Genomic DNA, 27,833 nt, shown 5'->3' with positions numbered 1-27,833 from the left:
CTGATGGCGTGGAGGAGTGTCAAAACATCCACGATCACCGACGGGTTCCGAAAGGCTGGACTGCTGCGTGATGAAGAGGAGGACGCCGCCACAGGCTCAGCTGAGGCCCTTCAGAGGCTGTTCGATTCCGACAGTGACGAAGAGGAGTTCGTTGGTTTTGAGAGCGACAACGAAGGAGAGAGGAGAGTGGCTGACGAAGCCACCCTGAGCCTGTTCGTTTCCGACACTGAAGATGAGGACTTTGGTGGTTTTAGTACGTTATGTTTGTTGAAATGTTAATAAATGGGAGCTTCCTCAAGCAGCCATCTCTTTCCCAACAATCCCCTCTGTGCACGAACTCTTACATATGTTGCTTAACCATTAAAACACCTGTGGCTTATAGTCCAGTGCGGCTTATAGATGTACAAATCATTAAATTTAGCTGCTGCGGCTTAAGCTCCGGTGCGCCTTATAGTCCGGAAATTACGGTAACTATTTAATGTAGTTTCCATTATTTTAAATGAAACAGAAGCTAAGAACAAAACATATGTAACAGTCCAAATACTTGTGTACTGACATCTGTTGTCTTGTTCTTGTGGAAATACTATAAATGGCATTTCAAAAATGCAATCATTTTGTTTTTAGTAGTATTTCCAGAACAAAAACTAATTGTGCCCAGAAAATGCTTAAACTGAAAATGACATTAATCAGGCCCCCTTTAAAATGTGAACCGCACGGCCAGCTGCTGGAAGGTGATCTGAAAAGGAACAGACTTTGTTTTCCCAATTTATTATTTTATTGTCATAGTTGTTTGCTTTTATAACATTTGAACAGGCTCAAGCACGCTGCAAGAACGCCACGAGAAACCAAAAACTGGGTAAAAGCAAAGGGAGACGTGTACACCCAGGAAAAACATTGTTTCAACTGGGTAGATTCTCTCAAACAATTTCTTTTACAGTTTACTTCTGAAAATCATTGTTATACTCTGAGCAAAAATCCTGGTCCACATCTGATAACAGATATAACTTCTTCCATTTGTCATTCATGAAAAGAAAAAAAAACTAGAAGAAAAATCATGTAATGCCGTGTAGACCAGAGTGGGGGTGGGGGGGTTGGGGAGAGTCGGAGGGAGGGGCTAACCCAGAAATGGCATAGCGGAGCTCTCAATATGAGAAAGCTGACTCGTGGACTTCATCTCGGTTTGTCATTTGCTTTAAAAAACAGGTTTTTATCACGAGTTTCTTTTGTTTTCTAAAGATGATCTTCGGCACGCAGAAGGGAGGGCGAGACAGGGAGTTGCCGTCGCCGCTGCCAAAAGTGTTGGCAGGTTATGGCCAAGCTCTGCCCCTTGCCTTCTCTCCAGGACTGACAGCTCAGTCCTCTTCAGTCCCGCTCTGCGACCAGCTTCAGCACCTTACCGATGGCAATGGTCTTACCTGAGACACAAACAAACACAACAATGACATTTATGTTGTCTGCCGAGTTTAAATCCTCTAGTTAAATCCCAATCCTTTTGAATACCCTTTCACTCACAGAGGTCTTATTAGTGACAACTGTAAGCTGCTGCACTGTCTCAAAGCACTCAAGTTCCTGGTTCACAACCATTTCAAATGTTTCACAGGCAGATTCCTGGACTCATGCATTAGTGATCAGCTGATCATTTTCTCTTCAGAAGCTGCTGAACTACAAAAACACAGTGGTGTTAGTGTTATGCGTCTTTCCACTCCCACCAGCTGTTGACACAAAACGTACCAGTCCAGGTCTGCTACAGAAAATAAGTAGCTGCTTCCTAAATGTTTGGGTCATAATGTGCTGCTGTATGTAATAGGTAATTTCTTCTACATTCAACAAGTGAGCAGCACTGTTGTTTCCGTCAAGTGATGACAGCATGTCACATATACTGTACATGGACTGTCTGTGGGGATGATGCCGTTTTTAATTTTAATTATCATTGAATCCATGTTTTATTACTGTGCTGTCCTGTCCCGTGTGTAAATACTGTCCAGCATCAAGCAAAGTTCACATCAGTTACCCAGACTCAGGCACAGCAGTGTGGGTTTGTTTTGCATCAATGGAAACATGGCAGAAGGTAGAGACAGCACTCTAGAGAAGTTTCACCCTTCTAAGGGCACTGAGTGTGAAAGTGGTTCAATTTTTGGTTTTTGTAAGAGTGCTGAGGGATTTAAGAGTTTCACCTCATCTGCCAAACGGGCAGAAAGAAAAGCGCAGGGAAGGATGCAACAATGAAATGTATTATTATTAGTATTACTTTCAATAAAAGGCAGGTTAAACTTAAACTCAGTGCACCATGTGTGGAAAAGGTCATAGTTCAAGGTCAAGATCGACCGTCTGCGAGAAACAGTTTGAGTAATACTAGTAATAAAAATGATATGATTTCAATGTGCGGCAGTTCTTCTTGAACATTTTTCAGATGCAATGATAATACTGATCACCCGCACAACTCTGCTCACGACAATCGTGATGCTTAAACAAACACATCCACACAAACACATCCACTTTAGTGAAGACTGTGAGCACACAGGACAGGAACGCGACCAAACAAAGACAACTTTTTCCACACTCAAAACTTCCCCCAGGAATCACAGTAAGAGGCATCTTAGCTCTTGTTTGATTTTTAGTGTGTTTTATTTTGTTGCTTGTGATTTAAGGACTGCCGAGTCCCTTTTTGCTGCTACAACGCAGATATATCTGTATAGTGCTTCTGAGTTTTGTTCTGTTACCTCACAGTTTTCTTTTAATTTTGGTCTGACGTGGGCAGACTTTGTGAGTGTTGCTCTGCCATCTTGGTTGAAACCAGAACGCTATCTGTTGATTAGAAATCCTAGCAACGTGGTTTTGCATCAGCAGAGCATTCCTGTGTAATAACAGAGAGAGGACGATTCAGCGCAAGCTCCACTGCCCTCTTTAAAGGGTTTCACCTTGTTTTCTCTCTATATTAACCCACATTCACTGGGCCGTAGATATTTTGCCGTGTGGTTGTTTCAGGTTGGAAGTCAAACCTCCCTCCCCAAAACAACCTCCTTTGTGATTCACCATTACACAATGTCTCCGGCCAAAGCTCAACGCCATTTTCTCCTGTCGTGACTCACACACGCAGTCACGTCCGCCATTTTGTGTCTACACCACTCGTGTCGTTACCTACCCTTAGTGTTATTTTCATGTATATTGTGACGAAGGCTTGATGACAGAGTCAGTCCTTCCCTGTTCAATTTGGAATATCAATAACACAAATATTGATACGTCAGGTGAACAACCTTTTGACAGGTTTGGATAATTTGTCCCTGGTGCCTCGATTACTAGTTTCAGTAATCATTTCATGAATATTAATATTTATCGTTGATATTATAATTATTGATATCTTGCTAATTGCCAAAACTGCTCCAATCAATGCACAACACTATATTCTGATAATGAGGCCAACAGTGTAAAGAGGGTGCTGGTTATCATTGGTTATTATAATTAGCAGTAGATTAGCAAGACTAAGGCTCAAGATAAACTGTAGCAGCAGCAGAGAAGAGGCTGGAGCCTACTATAGCAATCATGTTGAAACAAATTCAAAGTTTTTACCCCACTCATCACCCCCCCGCCAGCCCAGTGTGTCTGTAGATGCCAGGTACCTTCGTCCCGTAAGGTAAACCGTCCCATCTGAGGAAAGTCTTTAAAAGTCTCGAGGCAAATGGTTCCTGCTGTGCGCAGACGGGCGATGCAGACCTGGTCCTGTTTGACAAATCGTGGTCGTGTTTTACTCTTCTCTCCCGACTTCTTGTCCACCAGACAGATTAAGGCCTGTAGAGCAGCAAAGAGTAAAAGAACACGGTCACATACACGTTTTATTCACTATCATTTTTAATTAGTGATTATTACAGCAACTCATAATATTATCAAATGACAGTGTTCTCAATCTGCTGTGTACATTATGCATATATTATTTGGAGCATGACCATTAATCTATTACACCATAAACAAGAACATACCTCCGCAGAGGTCTAACAGTCCCCTTAAATTCAATAAACTGCACCAAATCACAAACACTCATATCAGACCCCTAAATATGCCTGATTTTTTTTCATGAAGATCCTGCATTATCCCCTGGGAAATATGTGGACACGTCAAAAAACCGCCTATCTAAAAAAATCATGGATCCGCCCGTGCATGGATCAATGCTATAATGTAATTTTTTTTTTCTTGTTCTATGTCCCATCCTTCCGTCAAGTATTGTGGGAATACATCTGTGAAAAAGAATTGATGAATGAAAGCGAGTCGAACTTTTCTCAGCGATAACATGAGCTGTTGAATGGCCCCAAAACTCTATATTTAGTCTTCACAAGAAGAGCAATGGTGAAAAGTAAGAGCAGGGATTTATTTTCTCGGACCTAAGACGAGGTGGACCTGTTTCTGATAGTGTTTTCAATGCTTTTTATTCACCGATGGTAGTTGAGTCACCAGGCATAAACAGCAGCACTGATGTGTGTTAAAATGTAACAGTGTGGAAAACAGGCTGAGCCTCAGAGCTTACCGTTATTTGCACTTCTTCAATGCAGGTGTGAATGTGAAGGACTGCGTTGTAACCTGGACAGATGATGGATTTGTGTTCAATGATGACGATCTGCAGAGAGGAGAGAGTGATGACAGTTCACTCACTGCCCTGGTGGCCACTGTAGAGCTCCACTAATGCAGAACACGAAACGAAGTGATGTGGGCAGGATGAAGAAACACAACAGTGGAACTCTGTTCCTACAACCAGGACACTCCCCTCAGTAGCTTCCCACTCACTATCACTGCCACATGTATTGGTTGGAAAGTCTCCCAGACTTTATCAAGTGGACATAGGTGTTGACATTGGTGGGCCACTGAGGACATTGTAGCATTTTAGGTGTGTAAGCCCTTTACATGATAAGGTGCATATTTAGCAAAGCGACTGAAAAGATATTTTTTTGTGAGGGACTGCTAAATTGCAGCTCTCCGGTGAAATTGTTGAACAAGCGGGTTAGAACAGCCTATGTAGCTTAATCTCAGCAAATACAATATTGACATCTGGCGGGGTGATGTCACCAAAGATCTGCCATTAGCTTGGCCTAGGATGGGATTGGAGAATGATTTGAAAGTGCACTGGGTCATAGTGGTCAATCTCTCATGTACCATTACTAGTAAGCCTAGATGAGCTAGACAACTTTGGTTGTCAGCTGAAGGACAGAAGATCTTCGTATATCTTAAGCATTTGATCATTTACAAAACATCACTAGACACAAAAACATTTGTTTTATATATTAATTCTAACATTTCCACTACTACAGTATATACAGCCAAGTCTGAGATGAACTCTGTTGAGTGATCTGAATCATGGAGATCTAGCCTGCTAGTGAACAAACTGTATGACATGGTGTTGGTTAATCCTTTGTTAGTCAAATAAAAGAGCATGAGGAAATCTGGTGCACATTAACTAGTGCTGCAATTATCACTCATCTTAACCATTGACAAATCTTTAAATTACTTTATCCATCTGTTTGTCAATAAAATGTCAAAACATTGTGCAATAATCTCCCACGACCCAAGAAAATGTATTTCATTAAATTCTTCATAAACAAGTTATTCAACCAGATGCAGATTAATCGTCTGTCAATAAACTAATCAATAATAAGCCTAATAATTGATGTAACACAAACAAAGCCAAGTGTAGTTGAGGGAGAGTGAAGCTGCTGTGTGGACTGACCTGGGCGTCGAATGTGCGCCCTGAGTGGCAGAGGTTCTCAGCATTACACAGGATAAAGCCTGGCAGGATCTCCTCCTCCTCAATACCCTTCAGTCGCAACTTGAGGTTTTCACCCGGTCCAGCATCATCTGTTTCCACATCATCTGACAAGAGACTCAACACCTCCACCACATGCTGCAAGAGCAGAGACAACAGGTTTAGAGACACACGTTAAGACCAGCAGAGAGATAATGTATTTAACCAGAGCAGTAGTTTCAGTAGAGAATAATCAGGCAGACTCATCACTTCATCCCAGTGTGTAAGCATCATCCACACCAGTGCAGATAACAAGTGACAGTGAGAGACCCAGTGTTCACAGACTCAATGTGTGTGGTAAAAACACAACCTTCTGGTGTAGTTGACAAAAACAAAGATGAATGTGATTTGTTAATAATAATCTTGTTGACTATAGTTGTCGGCAGTGTGTTACTGTAACACCACTACTTTAAGTTGTAACTAGCTAAAATAACGCATTCAGTGTTACTGAAATTCAAACTGGCTCCTCACTCGTTACTTTTCTCTTCTGCGAGCTCTTCTGCGAGCTGGACGACTGCAGACTTAAGTGTTCGGTCAGCGTCAGTGTGTGTATGTTTGTATTGATTGGTTCAGCATTTGTACACAAACAAATATTTATTCTGAAAAATAAATATGTTTAAAGCCAGTGTTAGGCAATTTGATTCTGAGGTTTATATGAATTTTCTGTTATCACTCCCTAATTTCTCATGGTTCCAGGTTATTGGAGAAAAGGCTTGTGGGATAACCTACCCTGTTCGGCATCATGACCAGCTGCTGTGCTTTGCTGATGGAGCCCGACTCTAGTTTGCCCAGAACCACTGTGCCCATGTCCTGGTGAGAGACACATCAACAAAGGAGGTGAGAGTGGATCAATCTAAGACAGTGACCCAGCCAATCCTTCAGGAAAACTCAACTGACATTTCCACACAATAGCTTCAAGTCTGAGTCTGACGAGAGCAACATGGCATGACACGACAAAGCCACAGGCAGATGAACTAAGCTGTTCACAGTGTGTAACTTTGGATTGAAGACTTTATTTAAAACTCAGATATATGATGTGAAAATGTTGGATAATACCACATTAATTTACATAAACACAAGCACACAGAAAGGTTTCCCATACATTGACGAGACTGTGGTAGCCCACCAGTCTAAATTGTTGCGTCATAGACTCATAAACCAAAAATATTTTTACACAAAAATAAAAGATCTCTAAAATTGCCTTCACACCAAACGCGGCACGAATTGTTAACGCAATTATAGATTACACACAAAGACTAGTCTAGAGGCGTATTTGTGCGAGCAGCTCTCAGTCTCTGAGGATCTGACAATTTTATATAGGGATTGATCTTAATTTGGCATATGATCTGATTTTCAGAGGAATCGATCAAATCGCGGGGGAAGTTTCTGCAACGCTCTGGTGAACTTGGATACCGTAATGACTCTCATATAAGAGAGTGTTGTTAGAAAAAACTGCGTGCATTCTTTAAAACCAACAGATTTTTTGTCCAGTGCAGTGGGCTGGGCGAACTCTCACTGCTCATCTGTCAGCGGCACATATAGAGACGCAGAGAGTGAACCAGTCCAAAGTCTTGCCGTACTTGACCATAATTAATGGAGACGATGCTCTTCGCCACAAGTGTAACAAATGTTTTTGCAAGTAAAGGCTGTAACACATGCGATCTGTCGAAACATTTCATAAAAGTGAAAGTAAACTCTACTTCTGCTGGTCCAAGTCAAAGACCTGATCTGTTATTTCATTTTTCTGACATAAGACGCTCACTTTTTTTCTTTTTTGTTTGGATCACTTGTTGTTTTTTGGATAGCCTAGATGTTGAGAAAAATATATAATATGATGAACAGATTTCTTGAATAATTAGCAGGATAAAGAAGATGTCTCCAGCAATAGCCTCTCAGCTGCCCTTATATATAAAATATATCTGTCATTTATTTGAAGAATACAAATCATATATGCATGATAGTGGAAGTAAAATGAAAATCCTAATACAGACAATATATTTCCTGAGGATATATTGCATTAACCTCAGGAAATAATCTGTTCATAATTTTATAAAATTTGCTTCTTTTCCTCAAAATTCCTGCAGGTACCAAGTTCAATATTTATGCTCATTTTAATAAATTGTTAACTTTGTTAAATGTTCTGCGCTGTTATTATTTTTATGCAAAGAATGGTGTTTTCAAAAGAAGCTACTTTTCCCCCATTGTTTGTAATTGTATGTGGGGGTCAGTGTCCATACAACACATATATAGGTTGTAAAGCTACAGCACACAATTGTTTACAAGAGCATTAAGTTCTTCATAGATCTAGCCCTGGACCCCCCTTGAAGGTCTCTCAAAATCCTATGAGAAAATCACTGCACACAAACACATTCACTGGTATCAAAACAAACGGTGAGCCAAAACCCAGTCAATCTTAAACAAACTGTCTAATTTAATGTACTGACAACAGTGATGTATAGTGTACTTCTCTGCTCATTCCATCGACGCCTGACACCGGTGGGCGCAGTCAGCTCATGTCACCAGCATGTAAATGCATTCTAACCACAAGCATTTTAAGGGGTTCTTCACAGTTAAAGCTCGCCTCTGTTTAACACAGTCTTTTATTTAGACAACACTGAACCTAAAGAGGGGGAAAACTGATTCTTACCTTGTATTTGTCTACAATGGGCAATCTGACAGGACCATCACTGGATCTGTTGAAATGTGGCAAACTGTCCAAGTGTGGAATGAATGGTAAACCTCTGCAATGATATTAAATATGGACAGCAGTCAGTGGGGATGGATGAACAAGAAAATGTGTTTCCATCTATACAGTTCCTACAGTGGCAGCAGAGAGCAGCTGAGAATGATTGGGAGAACTTACGTATACCAGGAGCACATATCAGTGGGCTCCTTCAGGTTGGCTCCTGTCAGCCCAGAGCACGGCATGAAGTGAATATCTTTCTTTGGGTTGAAGCCCACCTTTTTCAAAAATGGAACAAGTTTCTCCTTACACTCTTCATACCTGAGGGTTCAGACAACAGGTGGGATGTTAGGATCATCTTCACAGTAGGCAACACAGCACTGACACTCAGACAGACAGATGTGCACACATCATGTAATAGATTAAGTAGATGTAGTGTTACCAAGTTAGTATTCAAAATGGTGGTATATTTGGTGATTTGCTCTCTCGGAAAAGTGTTAAAGGGCCCATATTATGCTCCTTTCAGCCTGCCTCCACGTATATTTGGTTATCTGGGGTGTCTGCCGGCCCACGAAGAATGGAAAGAAAACAATAAGTCGTTGATTCGTGGTTTGGGTTGGCCGTGCAGACGGTCTGTAAACGAGCCATTCACAGCCCGGGCGTCAAGTGACGTAAGTTGACTCCTGCTACTGGGGCAACACGCCCCCAACATGAGCAGCACCTCCCCCCCTTGAAGTGGGGAAAAACAGATCGCGTCTACGCCATAATTTTCTCCCCGCAAGCGAACGACGGCCGCGGGCATGGCCAAAAGATATCATAATGTTTGCTCTGTTGTTGGATGTAAAGACCAACATAACGCCGGACTGGCAACCCATCTCTTTTTGACAGACGGAGCCTTTCCAACTGTCCGAGGCTACGTTTTCAAGATCGTTTGTGCTCTAGGGCTGGGCGATATGGCTGAAAACTGTATCACGATATAAGTGTTCTGGCCGGCGTAGCTAGACTCGCGGCCGGCCGGCGTAGGTAGACTCGCAGCCGGCCGGGCTAGTTCGCGGGTGCACCAACACATAATTTAGGTGCACCCACAATTTTTCGCTGCGCCTTTTGGCACCGCAATAATACACGTATTATACCTTTTTCTTGACAGTTCCCATATACATTTTTAATTTCTTAAGACATTATGTAAATGACTGTAAACAGGAATAAAGTTGCTTTTTCATGAGGATGATTTCAGATCTAAATTTTGTAAATGGTAGCTTATCTTTGGCGATATTATAAGCAGTGTTAAATTTTATTATCATTTCTGTCTAGAAGCAGTGAGGAGGAGAATGGACAAATGTTTTGTTTTTCAGACTGTACACATAGTACATTGTTGAGCACTGAACATCTTATTTTAAACAAATAACTAATATAAAGTACATGCTGTTGTGTGTTGAGTGTTGGGACTAACATAAAGCCGATCATTTAAATGAAATAACACATCTCTAAATGTACAGACAGACTGTTGGACTCTACTGATGTAGAGGATTGTAGGTCTTCACTCATTCACCCTTTCCTCAGTAATCCTCGCACTAGCTGCAGCTGTTGTATCTGACTGGGACCAGCAGAAGTAGAGTTGACTTTAACTTTCACTAAATGTTTCCACAGATCGCTGATGTTAACTGCCTTTACTTGCAAAACATTAGTTACACTTGTGGCTACGAGCATTTTGCGATTTTTTGACCGGTTCACTCACTGCACCATAGCAACATGGAGAAGGTCTGCGTGTGAAGGGCAGTGGGAGCTGGCGCCGGTGCTGCCACCGCTCCTGCCACCAATCTGACCGCCTAACTCTTGCATCACCGATAACGTCGGAACTTATCGATTCCACGGTCTTTCATAATATTGCCCCAGGGCCCGTTTAATACCGGATTCAGATGCCCATTCCCAACTACCAAAATTCAGCGTATAAGAATACCAGTATCAGAGACGAAGGCCCGCCCTTCTCTGCATTAGTTGCACGGCACAGATTTTTGGGCGCATTCTGGAGCCCTGGACAGAACCCCATCTTAACTTAATTCAGCTCTCTTTTGCTGCTCATCCACTTGCCCTTTCAATAAACCCACTAACTGATCTACCTCACTATCATCCAGATCCGATTTTGTAGAAAGCTGACAGTGGCCAGGTTTCTCTCTAAAAACCGCATAGCACACAGGAGCGGATCATGTTATAATGTTCTATCAAATGTTAATTGTTTTGTAATGAAGTTGGAACATTCTGACATGTTTGATCCAATTTTCTTTTTTACTAATTCATGGTTTGGACATCAGTATGGCTAAGATGGTCGCCATGACAGCATTTCAAAGTCTGTGAGGGTTCGTGTGGACGTTCCCACATGCAGACCACAATTAGTGACTGAACTATCTGCACTGCACACCATCATCAAGGCTTTAAACACCAAATGTTTGATCATTATTAAACATCTGCTCACCTTTCAAGGCTCCAGTGGACTGTAGGGTCGTCCATTTTATTCACCAGAACTATCAGATGCTTGACGCCAGCCGTTTTGGCCAACATGGCGTGCTCCCGTGTCTGTCCACCCTTCTCAAAACCAGTTTCAAACTCGCCCTTTCTGGCAGAGATTACCTGAGGAACAGCAAATTCATTCAGTCCGTGGTTTAGTCTAAAGGGCCTCCTAAAACATAAGGTGTTGAAAGAAAGCAGGGATTTTGCTTACCTCTGAAAACGTTATTGGTTACACAAAGAAAATTGTTTGTGGTCATTTAGCTTAAAAGAAAAAACTAAAAAGTGCTTTTCCTACTTTTTGATCAAATGAACAGTTTTACACCATCTGCATTTAGATCACCCAAATAGTTTTCATTCTGGTTGACTAGTCAAACACAAGTCACGTGCAGAATCTTTTCAAACTATAGGCAAGGAGTGACCTGATGTTCGACAAGGCTGCTTATTTGGTAGACTCACCAGAACAGCCAGGTCTGCTTGTGATGCACCTCCGATCATATTGGGCACAAAGCTTTTGTGGCCTGGAGCATCTAGGATGGTAAAGTGCTTTTTGTCCGTCTCAAAGTATGCTCGGCCCACCTCTACCGTTTTGCCTTTGTCCCGCTCCTCTTGGTTGGTGTCCAAAGCCCAAGACAAATACCTGAGACAAAAATAGTCATATGCAATTATTGCTTTAGTCACTGGGGGGAAATCAGGTATGATATATACACCAAGGGATCTATGATATCAGTGTTTCCTCTAGGATTTTTTTCAGCAGGGGGGCCGGACCAGCCACTCCCCACAAAAAAAGGGAAAGAAAGAAATTAAAGTAATTAAAGTGTTGTGAAAGTGTAGTAAAGCTGCTGTCGGAAGAATATCAATAGAGAATAACTTTACATGGCGAACGTTCTTTTAAACTTTAAAATCTATCTAAATTGACTATAGTTTGTTAAAACTACCTTACTCTCGCGGTCTCTGTCCTAGGGATGGGTATGTGTTTGATTTTATAGATTCTGATACCTTCATGTCATCTTCTTTTGCACATTACTGGTAAATGTCTACAAACTTACAATAATATTATGTAAATTCTTTATATTTATATTCCTCAAACTTGTATAGTTTTGCAGTTCTTAGATTTTTACATTAGTATATCCCCTAATTTTAAATATTTTGTGTGACATATACCTGCTGCTGTAACACCGGAATTTCCCAGTTGGGATCATTTAAGTTCATCTATTTATTTACAAGTCAAATTCAATATATCTACAATAAACATTCAAGGAAAATAAGAGTCCATCAGAGCAGCAAAAGGGGAAAATGTGACACTAAATTGCATCAGTGTACAACATCTAACTGCATGTTAAGATCTTAGCTGGAGGAGCTTGATCAGACTGTCACAGTCGCACTCAGAGCTGCAGGACAGCCAACACTGCAGATACACTGCTCCAAATCAGTGTTATGCTCCTTAAATATTTGTTCAGATTTGAGGTGTAACCCGACCTGCAGCTAATAAACCTCCCGCATCAACTGCACTTTGCGTTGTTGTCGCCGCTTTAAGTAGAAGCAGACTTTTGACCGTTTAACTCGGTCCATGTTTCAGTCGGACCTTAGCATGATTCCTATGTGCTAGCTCCTTTCAAAACATAGACGCAGTTACGTTGATATGTGACGTATATTAAAATATATATTTATCTTTTAGTAACCGATAAGGAGAAGCGGAATGTAACTTTTTCTCATCAATACCTGGTAAGACTACTCTGACTCCTCTGTCTCCCTTTCCTCAGGGGCGTCTTGCCTGCAGCGGTCCGTCGCTGAGTCTTGTCGTTTCAAAATAAAAGCCCTCGCAGGGGTCTAGAAATTGTGACTTCATGACATTTTATAAAATTCTGTGGGAGCAGTGGCAATAATCTTGCGGCAGCGACCCGCCGCCAAGAAATGAACGTAACGGAAACCCTGGATATATATATATATACACTCAGATACACAGTGGGCCAAAATTAAAAACTGGGACAAAGTCGCAGGCCAGATTTCATATTAATTGAGAAAAAGAGCATGTTTTCCCTTCTATCTAGATATAATAATGCACCTTTTCATATGGGAACAAACTTAAGTTTTACTTAAACACTAGTCTGGAACAAGCAAAGGTTAATACTATAAACACCTGAGAAATAAATTTCAAATAAAGGACACATCAGTGGCATTCATTTCTTAAATAAAAATAATTTCTCCATCTGTAGCCCCTTTCAGTTAATCATCAATGGACCCTTTTTTTCACAGGCCAACAACAACAAAAATAATAATAACAATGATGATAATTTCCTTCAATGAAAATCCAACCATTCAAGTCTATGCCCTGGCGTAGCAAGGTTGGTGTGCTTTCTACGTGAACTGCAAACGGATTACTGAGCTGTTCAAATCTACATTTCTGCGCTTCAAAGTCGGCAAATCGCCGGGTAAACTCGGCTCTGAGTACGCAGAGTTTTTCAGCAAACTGTGCACTTGGGAACACGGCGTTAGAAATCTGCGTTTTTAAGGTTTGGCAGCACACAAAATGGCCCAGGTTTCCTTGCAGGGTGTCTGACATCTGCCCGAGGTGACTGGTAGCATGAGGTTGCGAATGAATGAAAACAGAGGAGGGGATGCTTGCGTGTCTTGACGTGCCAAGGCACTAGCAGAGCATTATGGGATTTGTAGTATTAGCGGTGCATGCATTACCGACGGGCCAGCTCAAATAGAAAATTTGATATTATTTTGCGGGCCAAATATAATTACACTACGGGCCAGATTTGGCCCGGGGGCCAGAGTTTGACATCCCTGGTCTAAGGGAATACTTGCCCATCTTAAAATATGGCCACACATGGTTCCTAGCCAAAAATGAATATTATAAATCAGCTTTCACAGCTTTAGTGTTAGGCCACCACACATTTATAATAACTACTTTATGTAGCACTTAAAAGATGCGCTTTTGAAAATTAAAACAAGCATTGGCCATTTTTCCATATTCAGACAGTGGTGTGTCAACTCACCAGGTTTCTCGATTCTTTTCCTTGGCTTCTCTCTCATACTTTTCTAAGGTCCTCTTGTCTACCATTCCTGTTAGATACCTGTTGGAGAGAAAGGGGACAACTAAGAAATGCACATTAAGAGGTCGAAGGTCTGATAAGGTGAATATAATCTCATTCACTTTGAGGAAAAGCTTTCGGGGAAAAAAACTCACATGATTTGTCCGCCTATGGTGGACTTGCCAGCATCTGGTAAGAAGCACACCGACTTGTGATTAGCCAGAACCACAACATCATTGTGTGCTACACAAGATCAGCAGGGGATCCTGATCCTTCCAAAAAAATAAAATCGCTGACCATAATACAAGGAGCTAAATGTATACTGACACTTTCTGATATTTCTAACTCCCTTTTCCACCCAATTCAATGAGATATGAAGTTTCTGTCTTAACAGTACGTGAATATGACACTAGACTAAAAGGAACAGAATCAACTTTCCAGATCATCATTGCTGTTTTTTTCTGTTGTTGTACAGAGACAGACTGGCTGTTCTGTATACCACTACTCACAGTATGGGTATTATTTGTTGCCGAAGAGTAGGCACCGTTGTATCACCTGAACTATCCTATATTGAGTGATAACACACCACAGTATAAATGAGTGCACTTCAGACTTGTTGGTAGGTTCATTGCTGGTGACTCAGCGTGAAGTTCGAGTGTAATATGCAGCTAGTGTCGGAGTAAAAAAAAAAGAAAAAAGGACCTCAAACGTAAAATATTACAGCAGCTGGAGGATCCGAGCCTGACTGAAACACCACTACATTGTTTTAACCTGTCTGTTCTCTGCTATTGAAGTGCATTCGTGTGCCTTCAGGCTGCTCCCCTACAAGGTAGCACTGAAAAATGTGGTGTAAGTGTGACATGACCAACAGACTTTGTAATAAATGGGACAACTTGCCGTTGGAAATGCTGCTTCTATTAAATCTCAAACTCATAATATCAGCCCAGGCACGTTCTAACATGAATGTCAGGGTCCGAAAAAGTTTAGGCAGCTCAGGTTATCTGACCAATCACTGGTATGTCCAGGCCAGTGAAAAGACGGTCACTCCTCTTTAAGAATGGAGTGGGCATTGTTTTATGTTGAAGGTAAATTAAAATTAACTTACGTTTTTGTGGGATATGTAAGTTATAAAAGTAGATAGAACCACCTTTATTCTTTAAAATTAGCTGAGTCAAATCATTTGCAGATGATAAAATGTGTGTTTGTGGTTTGTATTGCTATCAAGTAAAATTTTGACTTCAGAGCTACGTATTAATTACTTTAAAAACCCTCCTGTAATAACCATCATCCACTAACTGAGCTGAAACAGAGAGGTGTTTTGCACCGACCTACGTGTCCGATGAAAACAACATTGATGTGTTCCTTTTTGGGGGCATCTGGCTGTGTAGGTGGAATCTTGGGCACTGGCATTTCCTCTTCCTCCTCCATCATCTCTGGAGCAGGTTCCTCCATTGTTGCAGACACTGCTGGCCCCCGGTCCTCATCAGGCCCACCTCCTGGCTCCTCCTCATTTGGCTCAGCCTCTTTCTGGTCCCACGGCTCCTCTGTGGTCATCTCTGTGTTGCCGTTCTCCACTGGGTCTGCACAGTCACAAACAGAGCACAAATCATTAACTGTCGTTTCCTTCATTTTGACAAATTACTACTTGCTGCAAAAGGAAAAAGAAGAAGCAAATTGAATACACATCTAGTTTTAGGTGTTTTACCACTTGACTAAAATATGTAACAAATTAAATTTTTTAAACACCGTCAGCTAGTAGACCTAGCAAGGTGTTTACTACAAAACAGTTAGACCAAAAGGCCTAAACACAGCCCATTTACATCTGGCATTAAAATTAGTGTCTCTCTCTGTGTCGGAGCGTGTGCTGTGAAGGGGGCGTGACCAGCTCTCACACCCGACATGCGTAGCGCAGACAGAGACCTGCTCAGTGTAATGATGGCAGAAAGTGAACCGGACGAAAGTCTGGTTTTAATTCACCAAAATCAGTGGACACAACACTCGTTGCCACAAGTGTAAAAAATATTTTGCATGTAAAGGCGATAACACAAGCAATCTGTCGAACAACTTAGTGAAAGTGAAAGTACATCTTAACCCAAAGCACCTTCACAGCTGCACCTGGTGGGAAGATGACTGAGGAGAGGGTGAATGAGTTCCACCTCACTGTGACCTAGTTCATAGTGAAAGATCTACAACTAATGATAATTTTCACAATTGATTATTCGATTAGTTGTTTGGTCAAAAGGATGTGAAAAAATGTTGATCGTGTTTCCCAAAACCTCAACATGATGTTTTGTTTCATCCACACACCAAAGATATTCAGTTTACTTGTCATCGAGGAGCAAAGAAACCAGAAAATATTCACATTTAAGAAGTTGATATCAGTGAATTTTGCCCTTTTTTCAGAAAAACTACCATAACCGATTAATCGATAATCAAAATAGTTGGTGATTAATTTAGTAGTCGATTACTAATCAATTCATCTATTAACTGTTGCAGCTCTTAACCCTTTCCAATAGTAGAGTCCAAGGGCTTAAGGGCAACAGTCTGTACATATTGAGTTGTCATTTTTTTTATTTGATGGGCTTTATGTTAGTCCCATCACTTAACACACAACATCATGTACGTTACATTACTTATTTGTTAAAAATGACAATCATATCAATTAATATCAGCGTTCAAAAGTGTACTGAGTACAATATGAGAAGCAAAACATTTGTCCATTCTTTTGAAAAAGTAATTTTTCACAAAAAGAAATGTGTATGTTCCATAAATTTGCATAATTGAATTTGTGCTCATTCAAAGATTGTGTGATGAAGGGCTTAGAGACTTTAAACCAGGTCAGTTATCCAGAGGTGTTCAGGGACACATTGTCACTACACTGAAGACAAGTTTTAATATAACTTCATTGTCAATCCAAACACAACAACCATGTGGGTGGAAATAATAATAACATGACTATTTCAAACCAGCAAGGCAGCTAGCAGCCATTAACCAGTAAACACTGTCCATGGATACTCTGTCCAACACAGTTGCATCAGAGTCAATAGTATCATCTCATTTAAAACTGGACCGCTTTACCCCCATTGGTTATGGCTGAGTCGACTTCATCTGTCACACATCCAAGCCATCAACCATTTTTTAGATCCTATTCCATCAAGGCTGTTTTAGGATGCATTGCCTTAAATGAACTGTTCCATATTAGATCAGATCAATTTATCTCTATTAACAGGCTACGTACCAAAGGCCTTTAAGGTGGCAGTAGTTCAACCTCAGGATGGGGAATAACGAAAATTCATTATAGCCAAATAAATCAATTTCTTCAATACCGTTAGCAGCACCCATAATGTTGGAGCATATTGATACTACGGTCTTTCAGAATTTAGCGCCGGGGACCGTTACTTACAGGATTCTGTTACCATCCATACATAAGATGGAGCACGATCACCTTTTGTAAAAATTAAATACAAATATTAAAAATAACTTTGCAGCGGTGGTCAAAATCCAGGAGCGGCATACCACTGATGGGTTATGGATCCCAAGTTGTCAGTGAGGTGCAGTTCCACAAGAGCACAGCAATGAACACTTAACACCGAAGAACGAGGGTAAATAAGAAACAATGAGTCCTCAGACATAAAGCAACCAACACAGATCAGTAGGACTTCTGAGAAAAAACATACATTAATACATGCCTGTCTGCCTTGTGTTAGAAAATGTCAACTAATCAACTTTGGCAACCCACCACGTGGGAAAATGTTACAAAGCAGTTCTAAATGACAAACTACACAAAACAAAGAGAATAGTGTGTCTTCCCACAGGCATCTCTGATTCGATTAGGTATTTGCGCAAAGTATTCATAAAAAGCTTTTCCACTAGTTTGATAGGACTAGCTGTGCCTGATCTGTCTTTGATCATTACTGCAGTACGCAGACCATGTGAACATGGACACGGGCTGCAGCGGTTTGCTTTCCCTCATGTTTTCCAATTGTTTGGAAATATACGATCAGAGGGTTACATATCAGTTCATATGAATGCACTGCTCCACACCAAGATCTGATGTGCTCACATCTTAAAAACAGGTTTGGTCATATTTTTTGGATGGTTGTGCTGCTGAATGATAATTGAAAACGATTTTTGATGCAATTGAATGCATTTTCCGTTTAACTCAGCATCAATTCGGCTCCATCCGTCAGCAGTGAGATTTGTCAATCACACTGTATCAGTTCCACTGGAGCCAGAACCAGCAGAATTTTTGACAGATGAGGTGGAGATTTCGAGTCAAGAGCTGTTCCTTTTTCCTCCTCGCTTTGCTCATACCATCATTCTGATAGAGGTAGATTTTGGTGGTGAATCCTCTCAGGTTCGAGTCTTGATCTGGTCTTGACAAAGAAACATGTCTGTCTTTATACTGGAGAATGTTTTTGACATGCTGTGTGCAGCCATATGGCTTTTTCTTCACCACATTTTCTTACATGTGCTTCTCTGTCGACCGGCTTGTGTCACACTTTTCTGTTTTCAATTCTTGTTCCTTAATGGTGGAATTAGCATCTAGACAACTCATCTTTTCCAAGGGCACCCCCTCTCCTAACACCTCTACTACCCTAATATGCCCAACTAGCATTTAGTATGCACTTCTTTACCTCATCTCCTTCACTTTCTTATTCAACTTAGTACTTTTTTCAAGCTCTCCCTCTTACTTACTGAAGCCTTAGTGTTGTCCCCCAGCTGTAAGTTGCTGCAAAAGTCATCAGGCAAATGAGGAAATGTAAATTTGTCTCCAAAGGTAGCATACGACACAAAAATGTCCCTGATGGTGTACCACTGGTTTGCGTAACGTATTATGTACAGGAACACTGTAGGAATGTGTGTTGAATGGTTGAATGTGAGCTGGTGTGTAAAGTGGTTAATGAGACTAGAAAAACAACTGTCTGCATTTAACATTCACAATAATTTAAGTGAACTCATTCTCTTTGGTGAGTGGAAAAAAACAACATATTTTTGGGGAAACACTATCGACATTTAAGTTTTTTACAATTTTATGACATTTTATGGACCAAACAACTAATCGATTAATCAAGGAAATAATTGACAGATTAATCGATTATGAAAATAATCGTTAGTTGCAGGCCTATTTATATTGCAGGAAGGATTTTTTTTGTATTTCCCTATTGTGTTGCTAACATTGCACCTCCGTCACACTTAACTGGAGACCCCTTGGCAGACTGGCCCCCAAGTGGCAAACCACTGTCCAAAATTACACTATTATAGTGCAGTTTTTGCCCTACCATTGAATTGGGGGGGGGGGGGGGGCCCGTCTCCCTGAAAAGTCAAATTATCTTTTTTGTATCTTACATATAATGCCAAGCAGAGGTCATTTAAGGTCACTTTCCTTATACAGCTTATTCCCGTATAAAAGATTGTGGATGAAATGTAACGTGATTTTGAAACCTAACCACCCCCCCCCCAAACCAGTAAACTAAGGGGAAACACTGTAGTGACATGGTTGTATAATATCTTGTAAAATGTTTTTCATTTTACAGTCCAGCACTTCTGGCTGCCATATCTCAGAGGCACCACAAACCTGCGTCAACCAGAGGTTTGCTTCCTCTTTTACAATCACAGACGCTTAACAGCTTTTTGAAAATCCTCCATCATTGATTCTGATGGGAGATTGGACCACTTCAAGCATTTTCTCAATTGATAACATTAGAGAATGACTTCGGTATTACCAGAGCGGGGTGTTGTGACTTTTTACAGACTGCCACATTGGGAATGGTGGGTTAAACTTAGCGTTACATTCTGTATGCAGATTTCAATAAGACTTAAGAAATGTCCACTACCTTAAAGTAGTAACATCACTATATTGTCTTCTACAGAAACCCGCCCAGTGTGCACAGTCAACAAGCTCTAGGAGCCAGATAGGGCAGCCACCGCTCAACTGTTGTGGGCTTCAAATGTTAACATCCAACCACATTTCTATGCTTCCATTTCTACTGTACATCATGGCTGCACACTATTACATACAACATATTATTGCTAGAAGCTACCACAGTTCATAATAATCACATTTCCCCAGTTAACAGCCCAGCTGAACGGTGGGTTTACTGTAGCACTATCTCCCACTGAAATAAGGCCATGTCTGTTTCAAGTAATAATGAAACACTGTCCCAGTGAATGTAACAGAGCAACACCCACACAACCTGAGACAAAACAGAAGACAGAAAGATGCTGATCTACAACGAAACTCACTATTCAGTTAGTTTGTGGTCACACACTGTGAACTCAGTTTTAAAGAGGCACCCTGTGGCAGATGAAGATGCATAAAGCCAATACTGCTACAAGACTACATAGAGAGCCTTGGTAACTCATGATGTGAGAGTCACTTTAGGCTTAGTTAATCCTCTGTTCAGTGTGAGCCTACACATGTCAGGACAATTAGGTGAGCAGTAACAACATAGGAATGACCTGTGGTGAAGAGGGAACACTCACACCATACATACCAATGCTCTCTGACACCTCCGTGGTGGGTATTTTCTCAACAGCAACTGGAATAGAGGAAATGATAGATTTCATGTTTAAGTTACATTGTATCAAATCTGTTAAGTACATGTTGAATTCGGACTAAATAAAAACAGCATGTGAATTTGTGGAAATTAATTCACTGAAAAAAAAAATGAAAATGCATTTCTTTATGTCACATTAGTAGATTTCACTGTGCCTTCAGATGCTGCCTCAAATCAAGGCCAAAGAAGAGCCTCGCGCCTGACTTTCATACCATGTTTCAGTGTCAAGCACCTCTACACTCTGGAGCACCATGTTCCTTTGGGAAATACTGTCTATAGTAAGTGTTTATGGGGACAGTAGTGGATGGTTAAGGGCGGCTGTGGTTCAGGACGTAGTTCGTCCGCCAACCTTGGGCAAGACACTTAACCCCTAACTTGCCTCTGGCGGCTCTTCCGACAGTGTATGAATGTGACAGAAAATGCGCGGTAAATAGCAGCGCTGTATGAATGTGTGAGAATGTGACTTTCCTGTAAAGCGCTTTGAGTGGTCTATATGACTAAAAAGCGCTATATAAATACAGTCCACTTTAAGAAACCAATGATATGCAGAATAAGTATCTTTCAGTTAAACACCAAGCGATAATGGCTCCTTAAGGTGACTGTTACACTGCACCCAACTTCGTTCAAGGTCTCTAGTCCGCCTTTGCGCGCGGTTCGAAGACACATTTAATTACACTCTTGACCAACAGTGCGTCAGAACATCCCCGTCAGAACATCCACGTCACACCAAACACCCGCGTCCCCTTCGATTTCCATCTGAAGTCGAAGTCAGCTTTAAGGGTGTTAAAAACATCACGGGGATGTTTGCAACAACATCTCGCTCTGTCCCAGTTACTGTCTGTATAAGGCAACTAACAGTACTTTGTTGGGACTCATCGTTGGGCGACTAGGGAAAATCCTCACCACTAACTAGCATGCTAGATGGCTACCACCGGTTGGTTTTAACAAGCTAATGCCGGCTAGGTTGATGATTCTAGAACCGTCGTGACAGTGTTCAATCAGCTATATAACACCACTATATCCGAAACATAAAGTAACATTCGCAGGAGATGTGGGTTGTAGTTAAGAGTCACATAGCGTCAGATCGTGTAAATTACTCCAACACTAAACATTAGCTAGCTTGTCGCGCTTCAAGGAACGCGTGTCTCTACAGTGAGCTAGCAACTACCCAGCCCCGGCTTCTGTTAGCAGCTAGCTAACGTAGCTCTCCAACGTGACTAGGAACTTACCACTGGAATCGAGATTGTCCGAGTTTGTTTTCATGGTAAAAGTCGGAACAAACTCAGCAGCGTTTACATTGGGCACGAAAGGTTTCGCGTTCACATTTAGAGCTGTGAATGCTGGGTCAAGTTGTGTGTCGATTGTGGCCTCCACATCGTCCTCTTGTTCCCAGGAATCAGGGGCAGTATCTCTCGGGTCCATCGTGGGTCTTTGATTTTCAATGCTGTGAAATTTGAGCAATACAGTTGTTGGTCTTCACAGGTGTCCGCCCAAAGCCCGACGTTAACCTCGCTCCTCGGAGAGTTCCAGAGCCTCCCAACCCTTCCTGTGATGTTGTGTCGGACTCAGGTGAAACGGACCCACCGGCTTCTATCGCCACAGACGCCAGAGACTCAGCACTCCCAGAGACAGTCCACGTGAGCGAATGCGTCCAGTCAGTCGACGTGCTAGGCGCGGTGACCTCTGGGATATGAAGTCCTACTTAAACGCGGAGACCATCTGCTTTGAAAGAGTTTTGAGGGCAGGAAAACTACAATTCCAAAAAACTAGTGGACACCGGTTTACGTCAGTAGTTTCTGACCTTTTCAGGTAACGTAGATTCCGTCCAGGTTTTGTTGAAGCAAATGGTCCATAAATTGAGAGCGACTTTGAAGTGCTTAGTACTACAACTCAATCCGCTCACCAACACAGTTTATTTTTAAAGCGCATCATACTGAAACAGTATATTTAAACTCTCCTTCATATTCGGGGATTTAGAAAATTTAGCATTTGATTTTAAAAAAGTTTTTGTTACTTATCATAAGACCAATAATAACCTTATTATAATTTACCCCGTTACTCAAATGAATACAAAAAAATGATGACAACAGCGAATAACTGAGTTCTTGATTTATTAAACATACGTTTAGTTTTGCAACGCATGGATTTAAATCATTGCTAACTATCTGAAGCCATTCTACTCACAAATGGATTTCAGAGAACACTTGAGAAAGCACAATCAACTGATGAATGATATGCAAAGCTCTGGCAATGAAAAGAACTGGAACACATGCCTGTGTATAAATGAGATGTATCATCTTCAAATAAAAGTTATGGTTCTGAATATGCCCACAATTCAACCAGAGAAAGTGGCCTTTTCTTAATAAGAAGTATACTTCAAGGTGTGAGTCAATGTTAAAAAGAAACAACGGGTAACCTCAGCTATTATAATAGCAGGTATGATTATTTAAATGTCATTATGATTGTTAGAGGAAAGCAACTCACTAAAAGCAACATTTCTACAATATAATGCAACTGACATCCTGGGCAAAGGTGGCCAAAATAACAGTAACATCTTACAATGTAATGCCCATCTTCAAAAAAAGAAGAAGAAGAAAGTATGGAAGCGAATAAGAGACATTAGTCTTTGAACTTTAACATGATAGGCCAGACGTCGGTTCGATTGCATGCAGGCTCAATTGCTTTTCCTATCCTGGGTAGCCTGGATGTTACTGTGCGAATTTTCGATCTGAATTTTAGCAATCGAATTTGAGTGTGAATATTTAACTTGAATTTTTCGCTCTGAATTTGAGCAATCGAAAAGAATTGTAACTTGAAATTTGAGATCTGAATTTTTTTGTATCTGAATATTCCGAACAAATAAATTCAGATACATGTTTTTCAAAATAAAATATTTCAATATTAAGTATTCAGTGGCTGTTAAAGTTCAAAGGCTTATGTCTCTTATTCGCTTCCATAGAAAGCCTTTTCAGAACTCCAAAATGGTAGGATATCTCAGGTGTTGCAAATTTCTGTGTCAAATGTTTTGCAATGACTTCATTGAATTGATATTGGTGGAACAATAAGTCTCCGTTTATCAAGTTGAAAGTAAGTTTCAAGTCTTGGCTTTAAAGTCCTGATTCAAGTCCAGTCCTGAACTTTGTGCTTCAAGCAACAAAATAACATAGGGATCATATGTGTCTTGTCAAGTTATTCCGGTAACACTGGAAAAAAATTAGCAAATTTCTGTATTACATATCAGTATGTCTTGCTGCAAAACAAATTGTCTTTCAGGGACAAATACAGCTGAAAGTTGAAGTCACTTTTCCATGATGTAATGATCTCATTTTGTTGTTATATTTTTGTTTGACATTGATTATGATTTCCTCTTTGCCTTTCATCTTTTGCCGTGTTTGTCAGACATCTGGGGCTAAAGCACAATTACATGTATTCAAGAATGTTGACTAATGCTACTAAATGAACAAGTAGTTCGTCAGCATCCGCTAATGTTTAATGCTGACTATGGTCAATCTATGCCAGCCACTCACGACTGTACAGAAGAAGACTGGAATTTAGATGGATAGGCACTTGTAGAAATCTAATAACCACAGAAAACCATAGCCCAACTTTAAGACAAGAAAATTAAGAATTTAATCTGTTGAGAGACAAAATTTACAGAAAACATGTGGACGTGTTTCTGTTCTGAGAATCAACTGTAGGAAATTATGTAATGCAATCATTCAGACAGAAGCAGGGCATTTCAGGACATTTCATATCAAATCAAAAGTTCTTTATCAACATCAATGTCTTCTTGTAAGGTTAGGAAGTTATTGATTTGGCTTTGCATTATGATCACATGACAAAATAATTATTAAGGATATTCTCCTTCATTTACACCATAAACAAATTAAATAAAGAACAGTAGTAATTATCTAGAGAACAAGTGGAATAAAGCTGAAATCTATTCTTTGTAATCTTCATTCCCACTGTATTCATTCCTCATTAAACCATGTCCACTTAGTCAGACTGTACAGTATAATATCAGTAATCAGTATTGACAGCATGTCTACAGGCAGTTCAATTTCATTTCATTCTGTATTCTGATTGGCTGGTTTGTAGAGAAGGGTCATAGAGGCAGTTCCCAATTGTGGGACGAATAAAGGAATATCTTATTTTATCTTAACTTTCTACTAAGACAGTGAAACTGCCTGACCCTTCTCTACAAACCAGTGGATGTGTCTCACAGTGACATCTTGTACCACCATTTGGATTGAATACCACCAAGTTTCTCTTCTGACTGACTTTCATCTGAGACAGGCCAAAACCACAGTGTGCAGGGGTCTTTAGGATCTCACCCCCAAAAAAATTGCAAAAATTGTCTTAAATAATAAGTAATAGACACATGAAAAAGTAATCTACAGGCATTAAGAAACATTAATGAAATGCAGAAAACATGTTGATAATCAGCCTGTGCTACCCAGCGGTGATTCTAGGATCAGTGCTTTAGGGGTGCTGAGCACCCAATGATCCAAAAATCCCCTATAATCTCCCTATAAAAAAAGACATATACACATACAGACAGTAACCCCTTACTTGTAATATCAACATATAGAAGTGTTTCCCATATGATGTTGAGAGACTATGTGGGGTGGACTTCAGAGCCTTCAGGGGGGTCCGGGGGCATGCCCCCCCGGAAGAAAAATGAGTACATTTTAGAGTTAAATCCATCAATTTGGTGAACTTTTATAGCAATTTATGAGGCTAGATCTTAAAGAACTTTATAAACAATTGTGTGCTGTAGATTTACAACCTATGCATGTGTTGTATGGACACTGACCCCCACCCACATACAACTACAAAACAGGGGGGAAAGTATAGCCTCTTTTGAAAATATCCTTATTTGCATAAACATAATAACAGAACACAATGATTAACTAAAATTAACAATTAATTAAAGTTAACAAATATTGAACTTGCTAGTTCAGGAATTTTGAGGAAAGTAGCAATTCGTATAAAGTTATGAACAGATTATTTCCTGGGGATATTGCAACATATTAGCTGATTTTCCTGGTCTGTTGTATTCGTTCGTAATTTAAGATGATATTGTGTATGGTTTCGATAATTTTTAAGCTTGTCAAAGACGGACCTGCGAAAAAACTAACAAAAAAAAACAACATAATTTTTTTAGGGGTGCTTGGACTAATTTTAGGGGTCTAAACACGCCACTGTTGCTACCTGTGATTAATTATATGAAACAGACAAGAGAAAAAGTGGAAACATCAGTGTGGGGCAGGTGAATTTCAAAGACTAACACAATCAACCGAGGTGATCACCCATTTGGCCCTTTGATATGGCACTCAAAAATATCTCAACAGGAAGAAATCTGACACAGGTCTGGTATGATGTTTTTCTGGCCCAAAAAAAGAGAGTTCCACATAAAGTAAATACATGCCGAGCAACATTTCTCTGTGGCAGAGGGGCACATCTTACTCCGGTTCTATTGCTGACAAAACATCAAAACATTCACACAAACAGTATAAACTGGTTGTGTAATCATAAGGAGAATCACATTTTGGTTTACAATGTGGTGTGTGACTTCATTTTCACAGTGTTTGGACTTTTTAAAAATGTTATATTTCTTCTCTCCCCAGCGGTGACTCTGATACTCCATCAGTGTTGTGGGCCAGTGTACACATGAAGGGACAGTTTGAAGCTTGGAAACAGCTGACTGCGAATATTAGTAGTCATTTTGAATTTAATAGATAAAGATATTTTATACCTACTATAGAGATGTATGTAATCATAAATTATCAGTGAGTAATTAGGCAAGTTAGATAGATAAATTGCATGTAAACTATTCACAGTGAGGAATCTAAACATTTTAATTGCACCGACACTCAGTGCTTTAATTCTGGGCTACTTTATGTTCATGAAATATTAACTTTTCATATTTCTCTTTAAATTTAGAAAAATCTGTGTGCAATATGGCCACTCATCTGCTCTACAATCCAATAGGACCAAAAGTGCAAAGATCAACGCAAAGCAGAGCTGAATGTCCCTCTAAACTCTACACTATCCGAGGTTTAGGGTAAGGGTAAGGAAAAATCCACACAAAGCACTTGTGTTCCATTCTATTGTTAAAGGTAATCCTGAAAACATAGTAAATCATAGATGACGGAGTCATGTCGTGACACTGTCAAAATAATTTAGTGCACCTACAAAGGACAGCAGAATATTTCCCTCAATCCATGATATGAATGTAAAGGCAACTAACACACAAGGGGCGACTGACCACAGAGGAGGTAGCTGCAGTTTACCTATGCATCACCAGAATACGAAATGCAACCATAACCGCCATTTATGAATGAAAACAATTTGGCCATGTCATATGTTTCAGTTAATTTTGACACTGTCAAAATAATTTAGTGCACCTACAAAGGACAGCAGAATATTTCCCTCAATCCATGATATGAATGTAAAGGCAACTAACACACAAGGGGCGACTGACCACAGAGGAGGTAGCTGCAGTTTACCTATGCATCACCAGAATACGAAATGCAACCATAACCGCCATTTATGAATGAAAACAATTTGGCCATGTCCCTTTTTAGGAGTAATTAAAAGGCATTCTGAAAAATGTGGGAGACACCACTAATCAACCACCAGTAGAGGAAGACTATCATTACATAAGTAGAATGTTTCCATGGGTGGATTTTTCCATTAACTGAAACATATGAAAGAAACAAACAGCCCAATAGATTTAGAGGTTTTTCCTTCAAAAATGGAAGAGTTAGATTCACAAAGTAATAAAGCCTTTTTATCAAACATCTGTTAGGCTGATACCATTTAGAGGACGGCTGGAGGACACCTACTTCAAGGGTTGTCCTATCTCCCACTCTGCTCCATCTCTCGGCCTTCGTGCTGCCTCTCCTCTGATGCTTCCTCTGTCTCCACCTGTGTGTTGTGGATCTGATCGGACGACTCCTGGACCTTCTCCGGTGGGATTTCACTCACACTGCTCAGGTCCTCCTCCTGTGCAAGTGCAGAGGTGGGAGGCTGGATGCTACTACTCACAGTGGTACTCTCCTCCCTGGTCATCTCATCCGCTTGTCCAATGGAGCTAGTCTCACTGAAGGAGTCAAAGTTTGCTCCTGAGCGCCGGAATAACCTCTGACCTATGAGGAAATGTATGAGATAGGAAGTGAATGAGTTGTCACTTCTGATACATATCCTAAATTCTGTTTTTATTTGTTCACAATATAACAGAGGGAAAGACACTCTGG

The 27,833-nt window shown here is 40.5% G+C and overlaps 2 protein-coding genes across 3 annotated transcripts in view; both read right to left on the bottom strand.

Annotated features, from left to right (window-relative positions):
* Positions 1-752: 752 nt before the first annotated feature.
* On the bottom strand, positions 753-22,210 carry gspt1l (G1 to S phase transition 1, like). Its single transcript, XM_035614113.2, has 14 exons — positions 21,801-22,210; positions 20,509-20,553; positions 15,340-15,591; positions 14,167-14,200; positions 13,976-14,053; positions 11,430-11,610; positions 10,939-11,093; positions 8,649-8,789; positions 8,433-8,526; positions 6,515-6,595; positions 5,711-5,884; positions 4,517-4,606; positions 3,618-3,786; positions 753-1,415 (listed from the first exon to the last, which is right to left on the bottom strand). Exons 1-14 carry the CDS (start codon positions 21,991-21,993, stop codon positions 1,363-1,365), a joined length of 1,740 nt encoding a protein of 579 aa, XP_035470006.1. The 5' UTR covers positions 21,994-22,210; the 3' UTR covers positions 753-1,362.
* Positions 22,211-24,177: 1,967 nt separating this feature from the next.
* Positions 24,178-27,833, bottom strand: part of pdxdc1 (pyridoxal-dependent decarboxylase domain containing 1) — a 55,953-nt gene continuing 52,297 nt past the window's right edge. For both annotated transcript variants that reach the window (XM_035614112.2, XM_047328370.1), the window contains one exon: positions 24,178-27,725. In XM_035614112.2, the coding sequence (XP_035470005.2) occupies positions 27,436-27,725 (290 nt within the window). In that variant the 3' untranslated portion in view covers positions 24,178-27,435. The remainder of the gene's footprint in view (positions 27,726-27,833) is intronic.

Source organism: Scophthalmus maximus, chromosome 17 (genome assembly GCF_022379125.1).
Source record: "Scophthalmus maximus strain ysfricsl-2021 chromosome 17, ASM2237912v1, whole genome shotgun sequence".
NCBI lineage: Eukaryota > Metazoa > Chordata > Actinopteri > Pleuronectiformes > Scophthalmidae > Scophthalmus > Scophthalmus maximus.
The sequence above is the reverse complement of the archived record's forward strand: the minus strand, read 5'-3'. Positions and strand labels throughout refer to the sequence as shown.

Excerpts from the sequence above, each read along its gene's own strand:
- gspt1l (XM_035614113.2), bottom strand. The coding sequence starts at position 21,993 with ATGGACCCGAGAGATACTGCCCCTGATTCCTGGGAACAAGAGGACGAT. Across the intron at positions 4,607-5,710 it reads GGCGCACATTCGACGCCCAG|ATCGTCATCATTGAACACAA; the intron begins GTCAGTCCACAC and ends TCCTCTCTGCAG. Across the intron at positions 3,787-4,516 it reads TTGAAGAAGTGCAAATAACG|GCCTTAATCTGTCTGGTGGA; the intron begins GTAAGCTCTGAG and ends GCTGCTCTACAG.